Here is a 22,735-nt window from a genome sequence, read left to right as displayed (position 1 = left end):
TAGATTCACGTTACTACCAGTCGAGACACAGAACAGTTTCATCATCAGGACCTCTGACGTCAGCCTTACAGTTACATCCACCCACCTCTCTCTCAGACTGCTGATTCCCGGTTACCACTAGTGTGTTCTCCATCTCTATAATTTTGTTATTTTAAAACTATTTTATCAATGGAATCATACAGCCTACGTGATTTTTGGGCTTTCAGTTTGTTGTTGTTGTTTTGGCTGTGCCGTGTGATTTGTAGGGGATCTTAGTTTCCCAACCAGGCATTGAACCTGGGCCCCAGCAGTGAAAGCATTCAGTCCTAACCCCCAGGCTGCTAGAGAATTTCCTAGTGGGTAACCCTTTGAATTGACTTTTTTCACTCAGCACAGTTCCCTTGAGACCCATCCCAGTTGCAGTGTGTATCCACGGCTTGTCCCTTCTTTGTGCTGTGTTCCATGTAGGATGTGCCACAGTTAATTTAACCAGTCACTGGTTGAAGGACGTCTTGGTTGTTTCCAGTTTGAAGCTATTACAGATAAAGCTGCTACAACATTTGGTGCAGGTTTTTGTGTGATGATGAGTTTCCATTTCTCTTAATGTTTAAGATAGCTGGATCATATGGTTCAACATGTACAAGAAACTGCCAAACTGTTGCCTTGAATGGCTGTACCCTTTTAAAACCTTCTCACTAGTAATGTGTAAGCGGTCTGGATTCTCTGCATCTTCTCCAGCATTTGGTATTATCACTAGTTTTTACTTTAGCCGTTCTGATAGGTGCATAGTACCAGCCTGTGGTGGTGTTTTAATTTGTGTTTCCCTAAAAGAGTTCCAGAAAAACATCTATTTCTGCTTTATTGACTATGCCAAATCCTTTGACTGTGTGGATCACAATGAACTGTGGAAAATTCTGAAAGAGATGGGAATACCAGACCACCTGACCTGCCTCTTGAGAAACTTATATGCAGGTCAGGAAACAACAGTTAGAACTGAACATGGAACAACAGTCTGATTCCAAATAGGAAAAGGAGTATGTCAAGGCTGTATGTTGTCACCCTGCTTATGTAACTTCTGTGCAGAGTACATCATGAGAAACGCTGGGCTGGAAGAAGCACAAGCTGGAATCAAGATTGCAGGAGAAATATCAATAACCTCAGATATGCAGATGACACCACCCTCATGGCAGAAAGTGAAGAGGAGCTAAAGAGCCTCTTGATGAAAGTGAAAGAGGAGAGTGAAAAGGTTGGCTTAAAGCTCAACATTCAGAAAACAAAGATCATGGCGTCTGGTCCCATCACTTCATGGGAAATAGATGGGGAAACGGGGGAAACAGTGTCAGACTTTATTTTGGGGGGCTCCAAAATCACTGTAGATGGTGACTGCAGCCATGAAATTAAAAGATGCTTACTCCTGGGAAGAAAAGTTATGACCAACCTAGATAGCGTATTGAAAAGCAGAGACATTACTTTGCCAACAAAGGTCCGTCTAGTCAAGGCTATGGTTTTTCCAGTGGTCATGTATGGATGTGAGAGTTGGACTGTGAAGAAACCTGAGTGCCGAAGAATTGATGCCTTTGAACTGTGGTGTTGGAGAAGACTCTTGAGAGTCCCTTGGACTGCATGGAGGTCCAATTAGTCCATCCTAAAGGAGATCAGTCCTGGGTGTTCATTGGAAGGACTGATGGTAAAGCTGAAACTCCAATACTTTGGCCACCTCATGAGAAGAGTTGACTCATTGGAAAAGACTCAGATGCTGGGAGGGATTGGGGGCAGGAGGTGAAGGGGAGGACAGAGGATGAGATGGCTGGATGGCATCACTGACTCGATGGGCATGAGTTTGAGTGAACTCCGGGAGTTGGTGATGCACAGGGAGGCCTGGCGTGCTGCGATTCATGGGGTCGCAAAGAGTCGGGCACGACTGAGTGAACTGAACTGAATGGCTCATGATGTTGGATATCTTTTCATGGGCTTATTTGCCTTTTGTATGTTCTCTTCAAGGAAATGTCAGTCTGTTTCTTTGGCCCATTTTCAGGTTGAATTGTTTGTTTGTTTTTAACTTTTATGTTATGAGAGTTGTTTGTGTGTTCTAGATACCGTATTAGACTTTTCTTAGATAGGATGTTTGCAAATATCTTCTCCTAATCTGTAGCTTGTCTTTTCATCATCCTTGCAGAGTCCTTGGTAGAACAAAATTTTTTTTTAGCTTTTTATTTTGTATTGGGGCATAGCCAATTAACAATGCTGTGATAGTTTGGTGAATACCAAAGGGACTCAGCCATACAGAATCCATGTATCCATTCTCCTCCAAACTCCCCTCCCATCCAGGCTGTCACATACAATTGAGCTGAGTTCTCTGTGCTCTACAGAAGTAGGTCCTTGTTAGTTATCCATTTTAAATATAGCAGTGTGTATATGTCCATTCCCAGCTCCCAAACTGTCTGTTCCCCTATCCTTTCCCCTGGCAACCATAAGTTTGTTTAGAGCAAATATTTTTATTTTTGATGAAAATGAAAAGTGAAAGTGTTAGTTGCTCAGTAGTGTCCTACTCTCTACTAGGCTCCTCTATCCGTAGAATTCTCCAGCTCCAGGCAAGAATACTGGGGTGGGTAGCCATTCCCTTCTCCAGGGGATCTTCCCGACCCAGGGATCAAACCTGGCAAATTGGCAGGCAAATTCTTTACCAGTGAGCCACCAGGTCTAGTTCATCAGTTTTTCATTTTGGGAGTCATACTTTTAATTTCAAATCTAAGACAAAATAGATTCCTGCCTCCTTTAACGTGCAGCGTCCGACTGTGGATCCCGAAGGCAGACGTGAGGGGGCAGGATGGATATTGGAGTGGGAAGCGTTGTTCTTCCAGCCTCCATCTAGTTTAGACTCAGGAGGTGTGTGTCATGATGAGTTGTTCCTTAAGATTATGGCCCCAGGGTAGACCTGGTCCTACAAGGACTGTAGAATGATGATGAAGTTAAAAAAAAAAATTCAAAATCTCTGTTTCCAGAACCATCCACAGGACCTCCTAACATAAAACTTTTTTGCACATGAGATCCTCTGTTGGAGCACTCTCCCCTGCCCCCAGCCCCCTCCTGCTTTGTCCTTTCAAGCTCATCCTGCAAGGCTGGCCCTTCCTCAGAGCACCTCCCCGGCCCCTGACTGTCCCTCCATCTCCCCAGGTGTGTCTCGGCTCCTCTGTTGTCCATTGTACTAGCTGTCAGAGCACTTGCAAAGCAGGTATGTCAGTATGAATGTAAACATCCACCCAGGATTCATGATGGTCTCATTGAAATCTGTTTCCCTCTAGACCAAGGTTTCTAACCTCTACCCTCTTGACGTTTTGGAGTGAACAGGTCCTTGTGCAGGGCTGTCCTGAGCCTTGGAGGGTATTGAGCCCCACCCTGGCCTCTGCCCACTAGATGCCCATAGCACCCTACCCCCTCCACCCAGTTATCATGACCAAAGACCTCCAGCTGTTGCCAGATGTTCCCTGGGGGACAGACCACCCTGGTGGAGAACCGCGTCACTAGATTGTTCCAGAGGGTAGGCACCAAGCCCATTCTGTCCAGGTTCTCCCCCTAGTCCTCTTCCTGGCACACCAGTGCTTTGTAAATATTTGTGAAATTGATAAATGGACGAATGGTACCTCCTTATTAAACAGTTCTTTATGTGACATCCTCAGAAAGACCACCTGATTTCAAAAGAACCAAGCAAGTTTCATTGTGAATTTGAGCCTTCGAAATCTAGAGTTCCTCTCTTCTTAGCTGAGTATGGCTTCCTTACCCGCTTCCCCTGCTGCCAGGAGTAAGGATGCAGGAGTCTTCGACTTCCTGCCTGATTAAAGCCCACATCCTCTGTTAACACTGCCAGGGCAGGGGCCCTCAGAGCCTAGAAAAAGCACCGCCATCATTCCCAGAGCTGGGAGGCCTCACACTACCTCTGAATGCTCCTTTCGAGGAGTATCTCTACGGGCAGAATGGGAACCTCCTGCAGGTGGCATTTTGTGGGTGATTTGGCGCAGGGCTTGCCTGGAGACGCAATTCAGCATTCATCAGCTGAGTCTCCTTCCCTCTCTTGCTGGCCTCTGCTCCCTTTTCATGAGGAAAGGGAGGAAAATAGAGGTTTGGGCTCAGTTTTGCTTAGCTAAGCATGTAACTGAATATGATTAGTTCAGAAACATGCCAAGGAGTAAGCGCAGTCAGCCGTAAGTATAAATGTAGGGTATGTGTGAGCGGTTTAGGCTTTTCTCTGTACCTGGCAGTTTTGGTGCCGTGAGCCTGAATGATAGAGCGGGCTTTGCTTTGCGTGCGTGCTCAGTCACATCCAACCCTTTGTGACCCCATGGACTGTAGCCTGCCAGGCTCCTCCGTCTATGAAATTTTCCAAGCAAGAATACTGGAGTGGGTTGCCGTTTCCTTCTCCAGGGATCAAACCTGTGTCCCTTGCATCTCCTGCATTGGCAGATGGATTCTTTACCATTGAGCCATTGAGGGGGGCGGGGGGCGGAGAAAGAAAGGACTACTGGGTGTGGAGGAGTAGGCAGTGGGGAGGGGCAGGCTGATGGGGGTATTGACTGGTTGCTCCTGCTTTATGGGAGGGACATTGGGGTGAGCCACAGCAGAGGGACGCTTGGGCTGGTCCTCCCACAGTGCCGGAACAGCTGCGCCTGCTGTTAACGCCGTCCATGCTGTGCCTTGCAGGGGGCTCGGGGTGACATAGGCACCACCCCCGCTCCAGCCGCAGAACTTCACAGGCTTGTAGAAGAGCCCGCTTTGATAAGGCGGCTGACAGGCCACAGCTTTCTCTAACGGTAACACAAAGCTTCCCGTCTGGGATTCCCAGAAGGGACGGGCAGGATGCCTTCCTCCCCTAGGTAGAGAAGCCTTGGGCCCAGAGTTCCAGGGAGAGTCACTGTGACAGTTGTCGCTTCGACAAGAAACAAGTCTGTGATCAGACTGAGGCCTCGATTCTAAGTTAAGGAAAGTCAGTCGTGATACACGGGGAAGAGTGCACGTGTGTGCTTTTTTGTGCTTTGGAACAGCCTTCTTATCCTTGGCACAACTAACATTTGGGGCTGGATGTCTCTTTGCAGCGGGAAGCCGTCTCAGGCAGCGTCCCTGGCCTCAACCCGTGAAAAGCCAGTGGCACCCCCTCCCACGTAGGGCAAACCCAAGCATCTCCGGACGTTGCCAGATGTCCCTTGGGCCGGGGGTGGGGGGCAGTGTCACCCCCCTCCCAGCTGGAACCATGGCCCTAGAGGCACAAGCATTCTGTTCAGTCTCTGTGCTCTGCAGAGCTGTGGTCACTTGTTTACTCTGAGTATTTGATGATTTAAGCACAGGACGGAGAGGGAGAAAGAAGGCAGTGTTTCTTTACTTTTCCCTCAGCTGACCCTTTAAACTGCATCCCAAGAAGTCAGCATGATAGACTGGCTAAATGTGTCAGTTTTCAGACATCTCTTCACCTTGTATGATCTGTATGAGCTGGGAGGTTTATTTAATTTTTCTGGGCAGAATGGTGTATGTAACCTCCCAGCCACTTACAACTAAGATTGTGGGTTCCAACTCGCAGTGGCAAGCCTCTGAAAATAACGGGTTTATACAGTTAGCATCAAAGAACACAGAAGCTGGAGGAAAAGGGCACAGAGCTGCTAAGAGGTCACCCACGGTGTCCCTCCCTTGGAAATTTAGGTTGCAGTGATCATTGCTGTTGCATTTATCTAATGCAAAGAATATTGTGGTGATTTTGCTACGAGAAACAACTCCACAGTGAACCTTTTTAGGCTCAAATCTTTTATAATTATTATTGTTACCTTAAGATTGAAGAGCTTTTACTGTTCCAATAGGTATACACACTTTTAAGAATTTTCATACCAAGAATTGTTTTTTAGAGAGAATTTTATCAATTTATACTTTCAGCACTTACTGTTTACTCTTTTTTTTTTTAAGCAACAAGTGTAGAGAGCATTGATTTCTCACCTATGAATTGAAGACCTGTAGATGACAACAGAGTTATTCTCAAGGGTCAGAAAAGTCATGTTCCTGGTCTGACTTTCAGTATAGACTGAATAAATAATATCTCAAAACATGATTGTCTTAAAATGTATCAAGATGCTACTATGTATAGATAGATATAATTTGCATTTTAATGGTGTTTATGGATTCATGGTAGTATTTTATTGTGTCTTTTCACCAGTACTAAAAATATAATTCATCATGAAGCATCTGTAATACTTTTCTTAGGTCTCAAAAATGTGCTGCCTTGTTCTAAAGATTGAGAACCACCAGTCCGTATCATTCTAATATTTTAGGCTATTGATTAGAAAGTCATCCATATAAACAGTTGTGTCTTAAAGATTTGTCAATAAGGAAGTCTATAGGACTTGACATCACATGTAAAACATTTAATGGTCCAAGTCAGCAGCCTAAAAAAACATATCATACAACCATTAAAGGTTTTTTGGAACATACTTACCTGCCTCCTATGCTCAGTTGCTCAGTCTTGTGAAAGTCTTTATGGCCCTGTGGATGAAGCCTGCCAGGTTCCCCTGTCCAAGGGATTTCCCAGGCAAGAATACTGGAGTGGGTTGCCATTTCCTCTTACAGGAGATCTTTCTGACACCTGCGTCTCCTGCCTCAGCAGGTGGATTCTTTACTACTGCGCCACTCGGGAAGCCCTACCTATCTCCACTCCCACCATATAAAACCCCTTCTTTCTCTTATAAAGAAGTGGGAGCACACCAGCACTGTATCGCTCTGTGTAAATAGTCTGGTGATGGTTTCGTCACTCAGTCGTGTCTGACTCTTGCAACCCCGTGAACTGTAGCCCGCCAGGCTCCTCTGTCCATGGGATTCTCCAAGCAAGAATACTGGAGTGGGTTGCTGTCTCCTTTTCTGTAAATAGTCTAAAGAAGTTGTAAATATACAGACAGGGCTCTATTAAGGTGGAAGTATTGTTTGACCTGTTTTCTTAGCTCAATCCTTGAGACTTTCTTAACAGCTATTGAAATGAAAATCAGAGACTGTTTGAGCATCGAGGGAGACGAGACAACATTTACTGAGCCCCCTGCTCTGAGCCAGGCACTGTGCTCGGTCCTGTCTGTCTTTCTGTTGTGCAGATGGAATTCCCATGACCACCTTTGAAATTCAATTTCTAATATGGTAAACGAGAAAGCTGAAGTTGATAAAGATTGTGACTTGCCTTGGATCTCTTTGTTAGTGGATGGTAAAACTAAGATTTGAACCTTAGATAAAATTCCCCTGACACTTAGAGGAAAAGAAAATAAACGTCCCGTTATCTTAAAAGATAAAAGTTGGACAATTTTAAATATTTTAAAAGTTGGACAATTCTCAATTTTTAAAAAAAGAACCATAAAAAAAGAGATGGAAAACTAACAAAACCCCAATTACCTTCTTTCTCCTAGCCTTTCCCTTTCACCCCAAAAGAGATTTCAGAATGAATGGTGTATGGATGAAAGGCACTTGGATGTTAGTTAGAGCATACTTACAATACGTGTCTCTTGGTTGAAGGAACCTTTTAGATGCTGTTGCCATACATTTCTGTAGCTGAACATTTCTTTCCTGGGAATTTTTAGGTTCCTTTTTGGCAAAAGGAATTAGTGTCACAGATCAAGCATCTGCTTTGAAGTCTTAAGAAATTTAAGAAAAAAATCCAAAGAGGTCTCTCTAAGCCTCTCTCTAGTAACCTGAAAGGAGACATTTTAAAGCCACCAAGCTGCTGTCACTTTGATCAGCTGGCATTTCCTGTTTGTTCTCTTAAGTCTTAAGAATGCTAACTCATTCAGATAACACTCCATCCCTTCCCAAGAAGGATATCAAGATGCCCTTTCCTTTTGCTTGTTTATCTAATTTTCTATCTTAAGAGAATGTGGTAGATATTTGGAAACGAGGACAGATTCTGGTGGACATTTATCAGTAATGTTTGTAGAGGTTTGAGGGACTGGAGTTCCCCTCTCTCCATCATAGGACCAGACTTAACCACAGATACTTGTGCATTAACAGCTACAGTCATTTTACAGACATGGACTTCACCTCCACAGGGCAACTCCTGAACTTCTCCAGGCTGCCTCTTGCCAAGTACCCTTACCAGTTAGGCCATTGCCTGTTGGCAGAGCATTGGTGAGAAGCATTGGCCTGATGGCTAGGCAGCACAGTCCTACTTCAGGCCTCTTAGAGGTCTCAATCTGGCAGCCCAATGCCTTTCCTTCACATTTACTTCTTTGGGAAGCTCTATCAAGAAATCTGTTGGGAGATGTCATGATTCTAATATAATCTGATTTTCTCTACCTCCTGTAGCCCCCTGCTAGAAGAATTGGTTAATCCAGAGGCAAATTAATGAAGGGTCTTAGTTTCCGAGAACCAGGATCCTAGAAGCACTGAAATCAGAAGGATATTAACCGTTTCCAGTTTCCTAATACTTGAGAATGTGTCAGCATTTATCAAGGGGAGGGAGCTGATTGTCATGCCTCCCCTCTCCCCCTGGTAAACTGGGGGACTCTCCTTGTCATGCTGTGGGCCAGTTGTTCATTCTAGGAGCTTGCATTGTTAGGGTCTCACTCAGGATGGGGTTGATCCAGGAGACTTACCACCTCCACATGAGGGTGATCTGTTTTAATTATCCTAGCCCAACTTTTCATGCCCAGCTCATACCCTCATCTTCTCAGCATCCAGGACTATAAGGGCTGTATAGCCCTGGGAAGCAAACTAGTTCACATATAAGCAATCTGTCTTCCATAATTTGAATTTTAATATTTGGCTGTAGTCCAGAGAGAGATGTAAATGGATTTTGTATTTTTCCACATTGTTGTTGCCCAGTATCCCCACGGTTAATTTAGGGTTTATTTGATCAAGATCCTCAGATTGTGGTCTCTAAATATTGTCTCCCACTAAAAGGAACCAGAGTTCCCTAGAGAAGTATCTGGTTCCAACTGGGACAGGAAGTATGTCAAACAAGCCTAGAACATCTTGCCAAACCAGAAACAAGGAAGCTATTGAGACTGCAGGGTCATATAAAAGGTTCAGGGGCCAGCCTGAAGAGGCTTGTTCTGAGCATCAATAAAAGTAATAGCATCTCAGTCAATCAAAAGCCTTAAAATATGTTGGAAAACATGCGTTCATAATTATACTAAGCAAACAAACAAGGAAACCCCCTCTGGTTAACATTAAGAATTCTGAGTAACCAAGTCATTATTTGGAGAATGATATAAGGAATGGATTATTGCCTTTGCTATACAAACTGAACCTCAAGACAACCAAATAGTTGGTTATGGGAAATTTCTTTTTATAGAAATATTCCAACTAATAAAGAAAGAATTACAACAGCACCATTTGGCAAGCCGTAATAAAACAGTGCACTTAGGCAATGATCATGAGTAAGTGCTAACATCACAAAAAAGACACATACAGCCTCTGTCTCCTGATTCCGGCCCCTTGTACAAAACCTCTGTGAAATACTCCTTCAAAAAAAGAGATTTAAATCTGATCAGCCTCTGGAGCGGAAGTTGGCAAACTTCCTATGAAGGGCCAGGTAGTAAATGTTTCTTGGCTTTGCGGTCCAACTGGGCAGCTGTCTGTTCAACTTGCGGTAGGAGCTTAAATGCAGCCGGAGACAAAGCAACAAAGTGTGGCCAGATCAGACCCAGGAGTTTGCAGACCGGTGTTCTAGGTCTAAGTATGGGTTTACAGAAAGTAAGGAAGGCAGAGGAGCTTGTTAAGCAGCATCACATGAATGCAGTCAGCAAAGTCTAGACTGGGAAATGATGGAACAAACAAATTGGTCTCTTCAAAGAAAGGCTTCCCAGGAAAAAGTTAAAAATAAAGTAACCAGGGAAAGATTTTTAAAAAGACAAGAGACGTGTCAACCAGTTGCCAGGTATGGAGCTTATTTAGATCCCGATTTAAATAAACTGCAAAAATGGAAGACTATCGGGGAAATTTGAATGCTGATTAGATATTTAACATAATAAATAGTTATTAATTTTTGAGGGGGATAATATGTGTATGTATTCCTTAGGTTTAGAATGTATATTGAAAATACTTTGAATTATATACTGTCTAGCATTTACTTCCAAAATAATCTTTGATTTTAAAAGAAAATAAGCCACAAGTTAACAGTTATTTTATCAGGATGTTAGGTATTGAGGATTTATTTTTGCATATACTTGAAATCTTTTATGGCAGAAAGATTTTTAAAATATATACATTTTACCAAATACATCACTTTAAACATATTTTGGAGAATAAGAAGGGATGGAGCATTTTTTATTAGACACTCCTGTGTCCTCTTAAAACAGATGGGAATCATCTGGCTAAGAGTTGGCACCAGAAGAGTCTTTCCAGTGTTTTCCCCCCAAAACTGTTTATAGACATCTTATTTGTTATTTTAAATAGACTTGACAGATATCACATTATTTATCATTTGAGCTGACAAGTATATTACTTATCATTTGCTCATGTGTTCTATGTAAAAGATGTTTTGTTTTGTTAAAAAAAAAAGAGAGAGAGAGAGAATTTATAAGATTGAAAATAAGCTTCATCTTTTGTGACCAGCTCTACTGGTCCCCCGTTGTTTAACTGATGAGCGACTGCAGGAATCTGGCCACAAGGCCTTTCTACAAGGGAGGTAATGTGAGCGATGGTAACTGGCGGGGATGAGGCAGTGGGGTGCAGAGGGAACCAGGGATGCAGAAAAGCAGGCGTCAGCACCAGGGGCGGTTGCTGTGCTGGATGTCTGCCGTGGGAATAAGGGCCCTGTGTTACCAGATACCCATCAATTTTCCTTTTTCCTGAGAACTCTACATCTAGATTGTGTGTGACATCTTCTCACTTTTAGTTGCTTAAAGCGGGGTCCCAGTACTGCCCTATGGCCTGTTAGGAACCAGGCCGCACAGCAGGAGGTGAGCAAAACATCTGTATTTACAGCTGGCCCCCATCACTCGCATTACATCCCAAGCTCTGCCTCTTGTCCGAGCAGCCGTGGCAATAGATTCTCACGGGAGTACTAACCCTACTGTGAGCTGTGCATGCAAGAGAGCTAGGTTGTATGTTCCTCGTGCAGGTCACCCTGAAACCATCCCCCTCACTCCTATCTTCGGTGCATGGAAAAACTGTCTTCCGTGAGACTGGTCCCTGGTGCCAGAAATGTTGAGGACTGCTGGCCTGAAATATTTCTAGAGCACCTTGTATTCCAGACCAAACCCTCACATAGCTGGATTAGACCTCAGATTTAGCTTTCCTCCCCAATGGCAGGGCCCTAAACAAGAGCCTGAGGGCATGGGGGTTCTAAAGCGCTCTGGCCCTGCTTTCTGTGAACTTCCAGTCTAGTTGGGAGGGAAAAAAATACTTGAAAAACAAAATGAGAGGTGTCGATAGAAAATGCTGTGGAAATTCAGAGAAGGGGGTGGCTAGTCCCATCGGAGGCAATAAGGGAATACTTCCCACAGGCCATGGAAGGAGTTGAGGGAAGCCCTGGTGTGCTGGGTGGAGGGCCAGGGAGAGAAACAATGCCACAGACCCAGTCACGGGAAACCAGCCCTTTATGAGAAGAGCTGGGGACTTTCCTGGTGGTACAGTGGCTAAGGTTCCACGCTCCCAATGCAGGGGGCCCAGGTTCGATGCCAGGTCAGGCAACTAGATCCCACCTGCCACAACTATGCTGCAACTAAAAAGGATCCCACAGTGAAGATCAAATATCGCATGTGCCACAGTGAAGACCCAGGGTGGCCAAATAAATATGAGAGATTCCAGGCCAGTGGCCCTCCATGACTCACCAGTGAAGGGTTTTCAGGCCGAGATAGTATCCTGCACAATCAGATGAAAATAGTCAGCAAACAGTGGGAAGCATGGCACTGAAATTTGGCTGAGCATTTGAGCTGCACATTGGAGCCATCGTCTTTCTAGAAGTGATGGTTGAGTCACAGGGCCTGTAAAGAGTGTGTTTCTCTAATGGCTGCCCTTGATAGGTGGTACATTTATATAGGTGGTCAGAGTGCTCTCTGAGTCTGGCATTTGCAACACTGATGGTGGTTTAGTTGCTAAGTTGTGTTCAACTCTTGCGACCCCATAGACTGTGGCCTGCTAGGCTCCTCTGTCCATGGGATTCTCTAGGCAAGAATACTGGAGTAGGTTACCATCTCCTCCAGGGGATCTTCCCGACCTAGGGATTAAACCTGCTTCCCGGATTGCAGGCGGATTCTTTCCTGACTGAGCCACCAGGGAAGCCCTGTTTGCAAAGCTGCCAACCCATGATTTACAACACTGTGTGTGTGCATGCATGCTGAGCTGCTTTAGTCGTGTCCGACTCTTTGCAACCCTACAGACTAACCCACCAGGCTCCTCTGTCCATGGGATTCTCCAGGCAAGAATACTGTAGTGTGTTGCCGTTTCCTTTTCCAGGGGATCTTCATGACCTAGGGATCAAACCCACGTCTCTCGTGTTTCCTGCATCGGCCGGCGGGTTCTTTACCGTTAGTGCCATTTGGGAAGCCAAATTTACAACACGAAATCTCACTTAAAGCTCAAAAACATTCCTCACTCTCGAAAGGAAAGATTTGAAGTAAGAGAAACTAGAAGTTCATGGGGAAATAGAAGCCCACATTTGGAAAAATATACCTGTAATAATGGGCTTCCCTTGTGGCTCAGCTGGTAAAAAAATCTGCCTGCAATGTGGGAGACCTGGGTTCAATCCCTGGGTTGGGAAGATCCCTTGGAGAAGGGAAAAGCTACCCACTCCAGTATTCTGGCCTGGAGAATTCCATGGACTATTGCAAAGAGTTGGACATGACTGAGCGACTTTCATTTTCACCTGTAATAATGACTTTATTTATAGGTTTGTGATCTCCCTATAAGAATGGCTTAAAGTGGAGACTTTTCACTACTATGAAAAGATTATTCAAGAAATTGAACCATTTAAATAGATTTAGGATCGTCCATATTGATGCTGTGTAATTACACATCTTTATTCTTTTCTTTAAGATGTCCTAAAGCGACATCTTTATTCCTTCTTTTACCTGAATGTTTAAAGTGTAATTTCTCTTAAAAAAATAAAATAGGATATTATGTTCCTCCCATAATGAGAATCTCTTCCTTCTAGAGAGTAAGCATTTCAAAGCCTGATAACTCTACCAGTTATTTCATGTAAAAGACTGTTTGAACATGAATATGTATTCATATCAGGAATGTTATCAGCCGATAGTAATGTTTGGATTAATACTCACTGTCCTGGCCACAGAACTTTGGGAAGAAGTAAAAGCTTAATCTTAGACATGCTCACAAGCCAGGTAAGTTTAGACAGCTGAGCATTTAGCCTATGAAACTGAAGCCAAGAAGAAGTTATGCCCAGAACATCAATCACAAACAGCTCTGATTCCAAGTTCTGCACAGCCTCAGACCCTGTCCCAGTGTACTGTTATGAAACTACACACAGACATCTCTCAAAAACTTCCCAATCCAAGGAACCAAGAAAAACACCCCTGGCAGACTTCCCCCACTTTATAATAAAACTGTTCTTTTAGCTAAAATTCACAACCAAGCAAAATTCTGCTAAATAAGGTGGCTATTTATTTGGGAGACAGTCTTTGCTGATTGCAAGACCTTGGAACATAACTTTTTCTGGTTACTGATCCTTTCTACCCGTTTTACAATCTTCTACATAAATCTATAGTGTTTGGATAAATCAACTTTAAGCTAGCAGAGGCCAAACCAATTTGGTGTCCTTTCTGAGTATGCAGATTCAAATATTTGCTAATCCGGGAGAATTTTGTTGGGAGGTTTGGGGAATATGGATTATGGCACACTGAAGGCAGCTGCCAGAGTCCACCAAAATGCTAGCGTCAACAGTTCAGATTGATGAAGTTGGTACCAGTCACCGGATTTGTAACAAAGATGGTACCAACTGTTTTATATTTATGCTGGCTTTGTAGTATCTCAAAGGTTAAAGCCGGCATTTATTTCCAGGAAAAAAAAAAAAAAAAGGAGAAGAAGGGAGGGAGAGGGGATGGACAGTGTCTAATGTCTAATTTTTAGATGCATTGAGTAAAGCTTCCATAGTCAGGATTGGGGAGCTCTGCATTGTCAACCAGGCCAAAAGAAACTCAAGAGGATTGTTGTGGTATTAGAGCCAGTCCAAGGTGCCAAAGTCAGACTAGGCCACTCTGGCCATAGGAAAACCCTGAGTGGGAGTGTATGTAGGTCACTTACATGTTTTGAATTTAGACAGGCTGTATTTATACTCTCATTCTACAGTTAAGCTCGGAATGTTCTGAATTTTTTGTAACGTGCTTGTTTCCCAATATAAAGAATCTTGCACCATCATCTTTGAACAATGCCCTTGGTGGTTCACCTTGGGGCCCTGCATGTTCAGTGGGGAGCAGGTGGGGAAGTAGTGGGTGCGTCTTCCCACCCTAGTGCATTTTACTCTGTTGGAAAACGTTTGAAGCTAAAAGCGAGTGAGGTTCAGGACTAAACAGAATCATTTTCTTAGGACTTTCCTGGTGCTCCAATGGTTAAGAATCCACCTGCCAATGCAGCAGACAGGGGTTCAATCCCTGATCCAGGAAGATTCCACATGCTGTCGGGCAACTAACCCTGTGCATAACAGCTGCTTAAGCCTGCGAGCCTAGAGCCCATGCTCCACAACCAGAGAAAGCCTATGTGCAGCCAGAAACACAGAGATAAGATAAATTTTTTAAAAGGAATCATTTTCTAGTCATGCTCAATAACATTATTTTGCTGCAATGAAAAATAATTAGCAAAAATAGAACGTATATAAGGCATCAAGTTTAACCCCACATGCATTTATTGAACATCCCCTGGAGTGGGGAGCAGGAAAAGTAAGTAGAGAGGAAGACAAGAGACAAGGAGCTTCCCAGGTGGCTCAGTGGTAAAGAATCCCCCCGCCAATGCAGGAGACCTGGCTTCAATCCCTGGGTCGGGAGGATCCCCTGGAGAAGGAAATGGCAACCCCCTCCAGTATTCTTGCCTGAAAAATCCCATGGGCAGAGGAGCCTGGTGGTTGCAGAGAGTCAGACACGACTTAGTGACTAAACAAGAACTAAGGGAACATACATTCCCGTGTTTGCCTGATGCTGTCCTGGTTCCCTTTCCTTCCCTGGAGCACATGCACACTATTTTCCCCTCCAGGTTACCTCTGCTAAAAGGTTCCCCTCTGTCTTATTCTCTGAAGACACACCCTCTACCTTCCCCGTGCAAATACACACAGTGTCCATGGTATTCTCCAGGCAAGAATACTGGAGTGGGTTGCCATTTCCTTCCCCAGGGGATCTTCCTTCCCGACCCAGGGATCAAGCCCTGGTCTCCTGCACTGCAGGCAGATTGTTTACCATCTGAGGCACCAGGGAAGCATATGACAGGAGGACCAATTGTTTCCTGGAGAAATTTATGCCCATCAGGAGCCCAGATCTAGGGAGGAGCCAGGTTAGCCACATCTTGAGTTCTGTGTTGGTTTTACCAGCTGCTGCTTCCAAATTCTTATTTAACGAGAGTATTTGCTTTTCCATAAACACATGTAAATTTCCTACCTCTTACTTGTCACAGCCAAAGAAAGCTCAGCAGTAGTCAAGGAAGAAAGCGTATTTCAAAGGAATCACCACAACTGACAATATCTGTAAACAATGCCACTTCCGATTGCTCTGCCCTCTTGCAGGTTTACATTTATTTCACTTAAATTTAGTTTCATTAAGCATTCTTTAGTTAAGAAAATCATATGCTTATGGTAAAAATCGTGTACGTGTAGTTAATAAGATAATCTCAGCAACCTGAGAGATTCACTCCCTATTTCAAACCCTCCAGGGGTTTCTCACGACCCGTAGAATGAAATGCAAGAACCGGATGGGGCTTGACAAGCCCTTCAGAATCCGGCCCCTTTTTCTACTTCACCCTCTCTCCCTCCCCTCCTCCCCACGTCCCTTATATTGCAGCCACGTCGAACTCTGATAACCCATCTTTGCTTCTCCTCTGCCCCTCTGCGTGGAGGATCCTTTCCCCTGATCCGCACTTCTGGTTACTCTGGCCTTGGCACGTGTGTCCCTCTGCAGAAGTGACTTCCCTGCCCATCCAGGCCCATGCTGCCCCACCTCTGCTGCTTCCTTCACTTACATCACCATTCATACTGCTGTGCCCCTGATCCCTCTCTTAAAGGACTCTATTGCCTCCTGGTTTTCTGTCTCCCCTCTGGAATATAAGCTCCAGGAGGGCAGGGCTCATGACCATTTTCTTTACAGTCTGTGCTCAGCACTTAGACAAGGGCCTGGCACACTGCAGGTGCTCAGTAAATATTGGTATGATGGGATGAAGGGTGGTTATGGAAAAGAAATAATGATTAGAGTCGTGTTTGCCGCAGTCTTGGGACCAGCAAGTGGAAGTTTCCTTCCTCTAGCTTCCCATCCCCCTCACAAAATATAAAGGAAAACAGTTTTATCTATGCTGTTCTATCTTCACTATAGTAAAGATCTGCAGTTACACTGAATTTAGTAAATCATAGCCACCTGGGTACAGAGTTGTTTTGTTGTTGTTAAGTCACTGAGCCGTGTCGGACTCTTTTTGTGACCCCTTGACTATAGCCTGCCAGGCTCCTCTGTTCGTGGGTTTTCCAGGCAAGAATATTGGAGAAGGTTGCCATTTCCTTCTCCAGGGGATCTTGCCCACCCAGGGATCGAACTTGTGTCTCCTGCATTGGCAGGCAGATTCTTTACCACTGAGCCACCAGGGAATCCCGAGTACAAAGTAGTTCCTCCGTAAATGTTTGTTCAGTATAGAACATAAATATTTTCTCTGTCTCCTCTTTCAGGTTGTCCTTCCTGGAAGGAACCATGAATTGGCATTTCCCTTTCTTCCTGGTGGCCTCCGTGACGTTGCCCTCTGTGTGCTCCCAGTTCAACCCTCTGTCTCTGGAGGAACTCGGCTCCGACACGGGCATCCAGGTGTTCAATCAGATCGTCAAGTCCCAGCCTCATGACAACATCATCATTTCTCCGCACGGCATCGCGTCCGTCCTGGGGATGCTACAGCTGGGAGCCGACGGCAGGACCAAGAAGCAGCTCACCACAGTGATGAGATACGGCGTGAACGGTGCGTGTGTCTGGGCCTGGCTGTGCAGCTGTCCCTGGCAGGAGGGCCCCTTGCTCAGCCGGGAGGGGTCTCGCTAGCGCCCCCTGCACCTGAGGACCAGCCTCCTCTAGGGGCCAGTGGCAATGCTGGGGCTCTGGAGAGCTGGGCTCTGGGCTTTGCTCTGCAGCTGTGGGGTTACAGGCAGGCACTTGATCTCTGGATGCTCCTGTTTTCTCATCTCAAACAAAACTTCCCGTCTGCCCCACGCCCATGGTGTAGAGGGCTCAGGATGCATTATGGCTGTGAGTGTGCTTTTAAATCCATAAGCTTGGGGAGGTGGGTGGCTGTGACCATGGAGGGCAGCAGAGGGGAGCCTTGTGCTAGGGAATCCATCTGCGTCTTCACTGGTGGTGGACACGTGAGTCTCCATGGGGGGTGAAATTGCAAAGAGCTGCACACACACACGCACACCCCACATGCATGCATGTAAAACAAGTGCATGGGAGACTGGGCCAGTGGCGGTTTCCTGGCTGTGGATCTGTATCCTACCATCATGCAAGATACTATCATTGGGAAATTGGTGAAAGGTAGAAATATACAGGGAAAAATATATGGTTTTGCAACTTCCTGTGACTCTATCACTATTGCAAACTAAAAAGCTTGATTTCTTTTTCAAGTAAGGCCCAATAGGAATGGTTTTGTTTTCTTGAAAGAAAACCCTGTTTGAATTACCTGCCTAAACTTAGGAGCTTACATCTCCAAGCGTTGTCACTCAGCCTTAGCTCAGGTTTTCTTACCCGAGTCTCCATCCACCACCTCCTCCAGGGCATGGGGTATGGGGGGCAGCGCTGGTCTTTGGCACCAGTGGACACCGTGACCTTGAACAATTCCTTTCTCATGTCTGGTTCTTGGTTGCTTTATTGGGAAGTGAAGGTGCTTTCCCACCCGCATTCTTCCACTCCCGCTTGCTATCAGGTTCTAGGAGTCTTGACCCTGTTGACCGTCAGAGCAGAGGAAAGAGATGGGGGTTTGGGAGCTTGAGCGCCTCCCTCTGCACCCCAGCTTGATTCTTCTCTAAGCAGCCTCCTCTGGGGCCACCAGCCCCAGAGGCCTACCCGCCCCCACCCTCCCACGCTGGCCCTCGCTCTTGTTTACACAGCGTGAAACCTCCTCTTGAGTTTGCAGTTCCTTCACCTGTTGGAAGCAGAGGAGGACTAAATGCTTGGAACACACTGTGCTGCCCTCGTTGGAAACCCACTGAAGTCTTGGTGATTTATAACTTCAGAGCAAACCACCCATAGGGTTCCTGGCCTCTCCCAGGGCTGGCCAGGCCCTGCCGGCCAACACCATTTTAAAAGAGCAGCTAGATTCTTGTTTGTTTTCCCGCCAAGCCACATCCATGTCAGGTAGTATTTCTAAAATGTTGACATATCGGTCTGTGGGCAACCTCCCCTGACCCAAAGTCGCTCACCGTCAGCTCACACGACAGACTCATCCGGGGGAGCCCGGGTGGGCTGTCAGGCCCTGGTTTGGGCTCAGCCTCTGGGAACTCAGGATGGCGGTACATGGGTTGTGGAGGGAGGTGAGGCAATCCAGGGCAGGGGAGGCGGACCTGCCCTGACCTTTTCTGAGGAGGGGGCCGGGGCCGGAGGAGGAGGCCATGCAGCTGGAAGGAACGAGTGCCAGGATTGGGCCCTGACAGCGGCTGGTCCCTTCATCATACAGGGGGCCTGCCCGCTCCTGCTGGGCCCGCCTCTCAGAACCCACGAGGGGTGGGGTCCCCAGAGGCCTCACAAAGGGCCGGACCGTGGGGCTCTCAGCTGCGCTCTTCCAGAGTGACCGTCAAGGTGACCCTGCTGGTTGTTTTAGAACAGTGTCATTTTGAAAGGACCCCAAGTGAGTTAGACGGATCTATGGGTCAAGCTCTCTTGTAGGCACGCATTCCATCCTCTATGACTTCTTCCCCTCTTTTCCATGCCCTGAAACCAAATGGAGTGCATACAAGTCGCTTGTGTAAAATAAAGCTTAGAGGAAAGTGAAAAGTGAAGTCGCTCAGTCATGTCCGACTCTTTGTGACCCCCATGGACTGTAGCCTACTAGGCTCCTCCGTCCATGGGATTTTCCAGGCAAGAGTACTGGAGCAGGTTTCCATTTCCTTCTCCAGGAGATCTTCCCAACCCAGGGATTGAACTCCGGTCTCCCGGATTGTAGGCAGATGCTTTACCATGGGAAGTCAAAAATAAAGCTTATGTCACCATAAAATGAATCCCCTTTGTGAGTTTGGTATCAAGTAAAAATCACATTGTTCTTGGATGGTGGCACATGGCAGTTTTTCATAGTCTTTCTGATGTTTCTTGATACCTTTTTTTTTTTTTTTTTTCAAAATAGAGACAAGAAATTGAACTATTAAATCTTTGTCAGGAAAGGAAATAGCACTTCAGAAGAGAGAGAGAGACAGATTAGGAGAGTCCTTGGGCTGATTCCCCCCCGTGGGTGCGTAACTGACGAGGGTTCGAGTCTCCCTGTTGGCCTGGTGCCAGGAACCTCTTCCAGGAGAGCGAGGTCTACACGGGAGAGGTGCGGAGCAGCCCAGGGAGATGCCTGATTTCAGGCAAGACGTACAGTTGATCTCATGTGTCTGTGTGCTCAGTCATGTCTGATACTTTGCGATCCATGGACTGACTGTAGCCCTCCAGACTCCTCTGTTCATGGGATTTCCCAGGCAAGAATAGTGGAGTGGCTTGCCATTTCCTTCTCCAGGAGATCTTCCCAACCCAGGGTTCGAACTTGCATCTCCTGCATTAGCAGGTGGATTCTTTACCACTGAGCCATCTGGGAAGCCCGCAGCTGATCTTGAGGGGCTGTTAACAGTTACATATCACTTTCCGCCCTCCCCTCTTTTCTTAACAGGAGGCCACTGAAAAATCAGATGATTTAGTCTCTTGCTCATCATACTCATCTTTTTTATTATACTGTTCTTATTTTCCATACTCTAGATGATATTTAAAAAAAAAAAAAAGAAAGCCTTGAATTCTTATGGAAATATCTCTGCATTTTCTCCTTTCTGTTTCAGGAGTCGGTAAGATGTTAAAGAAGATCAACAAGGCCATTGTCTCCAAGAAGAATAAAGACATCGTGACGGTGGCCAACGCCGTGTTTGTGAAGAACGACTCTAAGATGGAAGTGCCCTTCATCACGAGGAACAAGGACGTGTTCCAATGTGAAGTCCGGAATGCGAACTTCGAGGACCCGGCCTCCGCCTGTGCGTCCATCAACGCGTGGGTCAGGAACGAGACGCAGGGTGAGTGGCCATGGGTCCCGGGGCGAGTGGGAGTGGTTTTCTGCTTTGTGGACAAAGGCGTGAGTTAGGCCCTGAGACCCTACCTGAGGTCAGTGAGTCCAGCGGCCTGTCTGTGCTGAAAGCCCTGGACCCCACTGACTGCACCGTCCTCTCCCTCTTAGCAGCCCCACGGCTCAGTCTTCTTCCTTCCCTTTTCCTGCTGTGGGCGCAGCTGGTCCCCCTCCACCCCCCCACCCCTGGGACTTGTCTCGCTGCAGCTCAGGGACCAGGGCAGGATACAGCTCCAAGGATTCTCTTCTTTCTCGATGCATCTCATCTCCAGGTCCCCGCCCCCAGGCCCTTGTCTGTTCTGCAGATTTTTTTTGCTCATTTCTTCCTGCTTGTATATTTGCATCCCCCTTGCCCAGAATGTGCTTCTCAGCCTGTAAGGTTCAGGGCTGAGCCCCTCCCCACACCTTCCTGCCTCTCTTTATTGGAGTATAGTTGATGTACAGTATTATATAAGGTATGGGTGTACAGTGTAGCGATTCACGGGTTTTAGCGGTTGCACTCTATGCACGGTTATTACAGAATACCAGCTATATGCCCGTGCTGCACAATACATCCTTGCGGTGTATTTTATACACACCAGTTTGGACCTCTCGGCCCCCTGCCCCGGGTTGCCTCTCTCCTCCCCTTCCTCCCCTCCCTCCCCCTCGCCTCTGTCATCGCAGGAAGTAGGTGTGTTGGTGGGTTGTGGTTGGCATGTGCTTACACAGCCGTGCCCTTCCTTAGATAGAGCACGTCCACCGTGATGGCCATTTGTGCACATGTACAAATGTTCCCCGTGAAACTGAAGAAATGTCTAACATCAGTGCTTTTAGCCTGCTTATTTGTGAAGTGCAGTTTCAGGGGAAACATTCAGGAGGTGGGATAGGTACAGAACAACAGAGAAAAGTTAAGGCTAGAAACAGAGATTTGGAAACCATCTTTCACAAAGAGAGGAGTTAAGGTCATGAGAGGGGAAGCAAAAGAGTCTCAAGAAGGAGAATAAGCCCAAAGAGGGACCTTGGAGAAACTCTGTCTCTAGCGGTCACATCTCTTGAAGCATGGTTCCAGCCCCAGAACGGCCCAGGGCATGTGTTTAGAATTCGGATCACTGGACCCCTAGTCTGCTGAGGCAGAATCTCTGAGGCAGGGGCCTAGCCTTCTGCACTAAAGCAAGTTCTCCCCTAGTCTCCCTCTAAACTTGTCAAGGCAAATATTTGCAAACCACATGAGGGGCTAGAAAAGATGCTCTGGAGGGTGGAGGAGAGCCAGGGTGGTGTTGGTAAACCCGTGCCATCCCTTCTTAACAGGACGCTGCATGGTGCAACCTAGGCTCCCTTCCTGAAACCACGAAATGATCAGGAGACCAGCGAGTGGGAGGGGATTAGTGTGATTTCTGAGCCTGCAGGACTGAGAACAGAGGCAGGAAGCTGATGGCACTCAGATGCGGAGTGGCTGTGTGATGTGACATGCCAGATCCCACCTAGTCTTCTCCTCTGCTGCGTCCTGGGAGCAGTAAGTCCCTCAGGATGCTGCCCGACAGTTTCAGGCCACTTTGAACACACACTGACTCAATGCATTGCTCACAGCATCTGGGGAAAGGAAAGCAGTAAGGCTAAACAAGTGCTCTTCAACCCTGCAGACCTAACTCCCGCTGTCAAAAAAAAAAAAATTTTCATACTCTCTTGAAGTGAAATGCATAGCTCCTGAAACCTATGCACACATACATAAATTTTAAAAAATTAATATAATGCCAAGCTATAATACTAGGAAAAACAAAAGTAGTTTTTGGATGTAGTTCAAAAGGTAAACCCTTGGGTATAGCCACCCCTGAATATGCGACAGAATCTTAGAGTAAGAAGTGACATGGGAATTGACATTCACACTGTGAATTGACAGCCACAAAAGCAGACTGCGTCAGGCCCGCTCTACTGGTGACACAGAAACTGCAGGCTGTGTTACCATCATTGATGCAGTTTTTTTTCTAAAACCCTGCAAAACTCTTCATAAATTTCCGACCAAAACAAGTACAGGCTCCTCTTGGTTTGCATGGTCATCACTTTCCCTGCAAATTCAGTGTCCATCAACAGTACGCAAAATATATGGCAGAAACCAACACACTACTGTAAAGTGGTTATCCTCCAGTTAAAAATAAATTATTAAAAAAATACTTTGTGTTTACAAGCAAGAAAAGTGAGGTTCTGGGCTCAGATGACCTTGAGCAGGTTTCTCAGCGACATGACTCTGCAGCAGAGTGTTGGAAAGTTATGCAGGAAGCAGGACCGTTCATTGCGTGGGGCTGTTTTGAACATTACAAGACAGGTAGCATCTCTGGTCACTGTCCACTCA

At 46.0% G+C, this 22,735-nt stretch overlaps 1 protein-coding gene across 2 annotated transcripts in view; it reads left to right on the top strand.

The window, feature by feature from the left end:
• Positions 1 to 22,735, top strand: part of SERPINE2 (serpin family E member 2) — a 68,837-nt gene that overhangs the window by 22,626 nt on the left and 23,476 nt on the right. For both annotated transcript variants that reach the window (XM_069574674.1, XM_069574673.1), the window contains exons 2-3: positions 16,799 to 17,079; positions 20,132 to 20,359. In XM_069574674.1, coding sequence (XP_069430775.1) covers positions 16,821 to 17,079; positions 20,132 to 20,359 — 487 coding nt within the window. In that variant the 5' untranslated portion in view covers positions 16,799 to 16,820. The remainder of the gene's footprint in view (positions 1 to 16,798; positions 17,080 to 20,131; positions 20,360 to 22,735) is intronic.

The sequence above is a fragment of the Ovis canadensis genome, chromosome 2, assembly GCF_042477335.2.
Source record: "Ovis canadensis isolate MfBH-ARS-UI-01 breed Bighorn chromosome 2, ARS-UI_OviCan_v2, whole genome shotgun sequence".
Classification (NCBI taxonomy): domain Eukaryota; kingdom Metazoa; phylum Chordata; class Mammalia; order Artiodactyla; family Bovidae; genus Ovis; species Ovis canadensis.
The sequence above is the reverse complement of the archived record's forward strand: the minus strand, read 5'-3'. Positions and strand labels throughout refer to the sequence as shown.